The sequence below is a fragment of the Lepidochelys kempii genome, chromosome 10 (genome assembly GCF_965140265.1).
Source record: "Lepidochelys kempii isolate rLepKem1 chromosome 10, rLepKem1.hap2, whole genome shotgun sequence".
NCBI classification, from domain to species: domain Eukaryota; kingdom Metazoa; phylum Chordata; order Testudines; family Cheloniidae; genus Lepidochelys; species Lepidochelys kempii.
This window is the reverse complement of record NC_133265.1, coordinates 84,615,960-84,621,899: the sequence shown is the minus strand read 5'-3', so window position 1 is coordinate 84,621,899 and position 5,940 is coordinate 84,615,960. Positions and strand designations below refer to the sequence as shown.

At 75.4% G+C, this 5,940-nt stretch overlaps 2 protein-coding genes across 2 annotated transcripts; both read right to left on the bottom strand.

Annotated features, from left to right (window-relative positions):
• Positions 1-5: 5 nt before the first annotated feature.
• Positions 6-1,004, bottom strand: HDDC3 (HD domain containing 3). The gene is made up of 3 exons (XM_073304662.1): positions 834-1,004; positions 256-311; positions 6-116 (listed from the first exon to the last, which is right to left on the bottom strand). The coding sequence occupies exons 1-3, from the start codon at positions 943-945 to the stop codon at positions 6-8; spliced, it is 279 nt and encodes a 92-aa protein (XP_073160763.1). The 5' UTR covers positions 946-1,004.
• Positions 1,005-1,908: 904 nt separating this feature from the next.
• NGRN (neugrin, neurite outgrowth associated) lies at positions 1,909-5,615 on the bottom strand. The gene is given in 4 exon segments (XM_073304592.1): positions 1,909-2,678; positions 2,916-2,986; positions 2,988-3,027; positions 5,446-5,615. Coding segments are annotated over 4 exon segments (900 nt in total). The 5' UTR covers positions 5,562-5,615; the 3' UTR covers positions 1,909-2,005.
• Between the last annotated feature and the right edge of the window lie 325 nt (positions 5,616-5,940).

The window sequence follows — 5,940 nt, the reverse complement described above, 5'->3', positions numbered from 1 at the left end:
ACGCGCTATCTCAGAGTCACCTCCTCCACGATCCGCCGCACCTCCCCCCCAAACTGTTCCTCGATCTCGGAGAAGGTGGTGTCTGTGTCCTCCACCGTGTCATGGAGCAGAGCAGCCTACGGGAGAGGGGACAGCTGAGCGGCCATTGGGGGTCCATGAAAACAAGGTGCAGGCTGGCTCTTCAAGCTGGAGCCCGGCGGGGGGCTCAGGGGCTTGTTACAGCCCTGCTCCTCCTGCCTCAAGTGCGGGACTTACCTGCAGCACCGCAATGTCCGTGACTCCAGCCTCCCGAGACAGGATCCTGGCCACACCTAGAGACACGGGGAGCGGGGGTCACGCAGGCAGCCAGGCTGCAGGACAGGCCATCCGGGGCGCGGAGAGCACCCGCTGCGGGCCGGCAGGACACACGGGGCCCCCACACATCTCGCTGGGGGGCTGCTCTGCAGGAGAGGAGCCCTCGCTGCAGCTCGCCCCCCCCCCCGGAACACACAACCCCCCCTCGGCTCGCCCCGCCCGGAACACACATCCCCCCGAACCCCCCCCCCCGGCACACACATCCCCCCGAACCCCCCCCGGCTCGCCCCCCCGGCACACACATCCCCCCCGACCCCCCCCCCGGCACACACATCCCCCCGAACCCCCCCCGACCCCCCCCCGGCACACACATCCCCCCGAACCCCCCCTGGCTCGCCCCCCCCGGAAACACACATCCCTTCTCCGCGGCTCTACTGGCTCATCCCCCCTCCCCCTCGAACCCCCCCCGATAGGCTCGCCCCACCGAGGACACATCCCCTCCCCCCGGAACCCCCCCTCCCAATCGGCCCGCCCCCCACCGATGGGGTGGTTGATGTACGGGGTCCCCTCGGGGTCCTTCCGCCGCTGTTGCTTGTGCTTCCGGGCTGCGAAGTCGGCGGCCTCCAGCAGCCGGGCGGCCTCGGAGGCCATGGCGGGGCGGGTCGGGGCGGGGCGGCTGGGCCGGGCCGCAGAGCACGCCGGGAAGGCCCCAGCAGTAGCCCCGCCCCCTGCCAAGCCCCGCCAGGCGCGCGACGCCTCTGGGGAGCCGTGACCCCGCGCATGCGCACCCCCGGGCCCCGCCCCCAGCCGCGCCCGGCCCGGCCCCTCTCCCCCAGGCGCAGCGCCGCCCGGCCCCCCCCGCGCCAGGAGCGCCCCGCCCCCCCCCGGCGCAGCGCCCCCCCCCCCCAGCCATGCTCCCCAGGCACAGCGCCCCCCGGCCCGGACCCCCCGCTCCAGGAGCACCCCGCCCCCCCCCCCACGCAGCGCCGCCCGGCCCGGACAACCCCCCCGCGCCAGGAGCGCCGCGCCCCCCCCCGGCGCAGCGCCCCCCACCCCAGCCATGCTCCCCAGGCACAGCGCCCCCCGGCCCGGACCCCCCGCTCCAGGAGCACCCCGCCCACACCAGGAGCGACCCCCCCCATGCGCAGCTCTGCCCAGACCCCCCCTCCCTGAGCTCCCCCCCACCCCAGCCATGCTCCCCAGGCACAGTGCCGCCCCAGCCCGGTCCCCCCCGCTCCAGGAGCACCCTGCCCGGACCCCCCCCCACATGCAGCGCCACCCAGCCCAGACCCCCGCACCAGGAGCGCCCCCCCCCCCGGGCGCAGCGCCACCCGGACCCCCCCTGGCACAGCACTGCCCAGACCCCCTCCCACACCAGGAACGCCCCCCCCCCCCGCCCCCGCACAGCGCTGGCCGGACCCCCCCACCCCGCCCCAGCCGTGCTCCCCAGGCGCAGTGCCGCCCAGACACCCCCCCCCGCTGCTCCCCGCGCCAGGAGCGCTCCGCCCGGGGCCGCCTGCCCCTTGGGCCAGCTGGGGGTGCCGCAGCCTCCGCAGCCCCGGGCAGGAGCCATGCACGTCCGGCTGCCACACGTCCAGGCCAAGGACACGCGCGGCAGCAGGGAGCTGGTCAAATTTTATTTGTCCCCAGGACGGGCCAGCAGCAGGGGCCAGCCCCGGGCCGGCCAGCAGTAACAGGCCACCCGCACGCCCTACACACCCTTTCCACCCCCAGGCTGCGGAGAGGGCTGCAGGCTGCTCTCCCCCTCCCCACGTGCTAGTCCAGACGGGGTCCGATACAAGAAATTCCCAAGGCTGTCAAAATATTCCTGTCCCCTCTGCACCACCCTGGAGCTGGCGCCCCAGCCCTCCGCAGCCCACTTCACCAGCTCTTCCCCCCTCAGGACCTCGCCATCCCACTCTCCAGGGTCTCCTCCTGGCGCCCAGTCTCTCCTGAGGGTGGCTTCCATCCCAGCCCCTGGCTTGGCTCCATCCTCCTGAAGAGGCTCCAGCTGGGAGTTCCTTCTGTTTTGGCTCTCCCCAGCTCTCCGAAGCGGCAGATTTCTCTGGGGCTTTGAGCTGCTGGACGGGCCCCCCGGCGCGATAAGGGCTCCAGGCTGGGGCACGTCCTTGGGCCTGGCAGGCAGCAGCTGCCCAGCGGCTTCTCCTGCAGAGATGGCCCCCGGCTCAGCTCTGCAGTCTGGGCCAGCCTGCTGCTCCCGGCTCCCCTGTTTACCCAACACCTTTGCATCCTGCTTCATCCTTCGCTCCAGCGGTGGTGAGAACTTGCTCCTCAGCACCCTCTGGATGACATCCGGGCTGACACCGAAGCCTTGGGCCAGACGGGCCACGGGCCATTCCTCGGAGAAGGCCTGCCTTAAATACCTGCCAGGAGAGGACGCAACAGAGGCGGAGTCAAGGCCAGCCCAGAGCCTGGCAAGCACATTGAGGCCTCAGTCCCAGCCACACCGGGCTCAGCTGGACAGATACCGACGCTCCAGGAGCCCGTCTCTGCCCCCGCCCAGCAGCCTGCACTGGGGTCAGGGGCCAGGCCCTACCCTGCCCAGGCTCCAGTGCTGGGCTGCCAGCCGCACCGCCTACCCCGCATCCCGCCCTGCTCACCGGATCTGCTCCATGGCCTGCCAGCTCAGGCTACGCTGGGGGGGCCCCGCGGGCTCCAGCTCCCTCCGCAAGCCTCCGCAGCCTCACCGCCTTCCTCTGCTGCTGCAGCACCCTGGGGGGGGGGGGGGGTGAGTGAGGGGCTGAGTGTACTCAGGGCCCCAATCCTACCCGGTCCCTCCCACTCCTACCCCGTCCCTGCCCCTGGTCCCCCCCACTCCTACCCCATCCCTGCCCAGCCTGGCCACTCTGCCCCGCCCCCCAATCCTACCCCTGCCCTCGGACCCCCCCAATCCTGCCCCATCCCTGCCCCCGGTCCCCCCCACTCCTACCCCGTCCCTGCCCAGCCTGGCCACTCTGCCCCGCCCCCAATCCTGCCCCGTCCCTGCCCCCGGGACCCCCCGAATCCTGCCCCGTCCCTGCCCCCCGGTCCCCCCCACTCCTACCCCGTCCCTGCCCCACCTGGCCACTCTGCCCCGCCCCCAATCCCGCCCCGTCCCTGCCCCTGGCCCCCCCCATCATACCCCGTCCCTGCCCAGCCTGGCCACTCTGCCCCGCCCCCAATCCTGCCCCGTCCCTGCCCCCGGACCCCCCCAATCCTGCCCCGTCCCTGCCCCTGGTCCCCCCCACTCCTACCCCGTCCCTGCCCCACCTGGCCACTGTGCCCCGCCCCAATCCCGCCCCGTCCCTGCCCCCAGCCCCCCCCATCGTACCCCGCCCCTGCCCAGCCTGGCCACTCTGCCCCGCCCCCAATCCTGCCACATCCCTGCCCCCGGTCCCCCCCACTCCTACCCCGTCCCTGCCCCACCTGGCCACTCTGCCCCGCCCCCAATCCTGCCCCGTCCCTGCCCCCGGTCCCCCCCACTCCTACCCCGTCCCTGCCCAGCCTGGCCACTCTGCCCCGCCCCCAATCCTGCCCCGTCCCTGCCCCCAGTCCCCCCCACTCCTACCCCGTCCCTGCCCAGCCTGGCCACTCTGCCCCGCCCCCAATCCTGCCCCGTCCCTGCCCCCAGTCCCCCCCACTCCTACCCCGTCCCTGCCCCACCTGGCCACTCTGCCCCGCCCCCAATCCCGCCCCGTCCCTGCCCCCGGCCCCCCCCCATCATACCCTGCCCCTGCCCAGCCTGGCCACTCTGCCCCGCCCCCAATCCTACCCCTGCCCTCGGACCCCCCCAATCCTGCCCCATCCCTGCCCCCGGACCCCCCCCACTCCTACCCCGTCCCTGCCCAGCCTGGCCACTCTGCCCCGCCCCCAATCCCGCCCCATCCCTGCCCCCGGCCCCCCCCATCATACCCCGCCCCTGCCCAGCCTGGCCACTCTGCCCCGCCCCCAATCCTACCCCTGCCCTCGGACCCCCCCAATCCTGCCCCATCCCTGCCCCCGGACCCCCCCACTCCTACCCCGTCCCTGCCCAGCCTGGCCACTCTGCCCCGCCCCCAATCCCGCCCCGTCCCTGCCCCCGGACCCCCCCCAATCCTGCCCCGTCCCTGCCCCCGGACCCCCCCACTCCTACCCCGTCCCTGCCCAGCCTGGCCACTCTGCCCCACCCCCAATCCCGCCCCGTCCCTGCCCCCAGCCCCCCCCATCATACCCCGCCCCTGCCCAGCCTGGCCACTCTGCCCCGCCCCCAATCCTGCCCCGTCCCTGCCCCCGGACCCCCCCAATCCTGCCCCGTCCCTGCCCCCGGACCCCCCCACTCCTACCCTGTCCCTGCCCCACCTGGCCACTCTGCCCCGCCCCCAATCCTGCCCCGTCCCTGCCCCCGGACCCCCCCACTCCTACCCTGTCCCTGCCCCACCTGGCCACTCTGCCCCGCCCCCAATCCTGCCCCGTCCCTGCCCCCGGACCCCCCCACTCCTACCCTGTCCCTGCCCCACCTGGCCACTCTGCCCCGCCCCCAATCCCGCCCCGTCCCTGCCCCCGGCCCCCTCCAATCCTGCCCCGTCCCTGCCCCCGGACCCCCCCACTCCTACCCCGCCCCTGCCCAGCCTGGCCACTCTGCCCCACCCCCAATCCCGCCCCGTCCCTGCCCCTGGCCCCCCCCATCGTACCCCGCCCCTGCCCAGCCTGGCCACTCTGCCCCGCCCCCAATCCTACCCCTGCCCTCGGACCCCCCCAATCCTGCCCCGTCCCTGCCCCCGGCCCCCCCATCGTACCCCGCCCCTGCCCAGCCTGGCCACTCTGCCCCACCCCCAATCCCGCCCCGTCCCTGCCCCTGGCCCCCCCCATCGTACCCCGCCCCTGCCCAGCCTGGCCACTCTGCCCCGCCCCCAATCCTACCCCTGCCCTCGGACCCCCCCAATCCTGCCCCGTCCCTGCCCCCGGCCCCCCCATCGTACCCCGCCCCTGCCCAGCCTGGCCACTCTGCCCCGCCCCCAATCCTACCCCTGCCCTCGGACCCCCCCAATCCTGCCCCGTCCCTGCCCCCGGCCCCCCCATCGTACCCCGCCCCTGCCCAGCCCGGCCGCCTTGTCCCCCCAAGTTCTGCCCCGGGCCCCCCGTCCCGCCGCGGCCCAGCCGCCCTCCCGTCACCTCTCCACCTCCTGCAGCGCCGGGTCCGCCGGCCCCGCCCGCCCCGCCGCCCCCCGGGCCAGCAGCCGGCTCGGGCCCGCAGCTCGCAGCGCGCGGGGCAGCAGCGGAGCCGCCATGGCCGGCGCAGAGACGCGGCCCGCGCCGCCGGGGGCGGGGCGCTTCTGAGAACGAGGCCCGGGGGGCGGAGCTGAATCGGCGGGGCGGGGTCTGGGGAGCGAGGGCCGCCCCTGGGGCTGAGAGCGAGGGACCCCGGGGCGGGGCGCTGGGGGAGATGTGGGGGCGCCGGGGGGGAGGAAGAGGGGCGGGGCGCCGGGGGAGATGTGGGGGCGCCGGGGGGGAGGAAGAGGGGCGGGGCGCCGGGGGAGATGTGGGGGCGCCGGGGGGGAGGAAGAGGGGCGGGGCGCTGGGGGGAGATGTGGGGGCGCGGGGGGAAGAGGGGCGGGGCGCGGGGGGAGATGTGGGGGCGCGGGGGGAAGAGGGGCGGGGCGCTGGGGG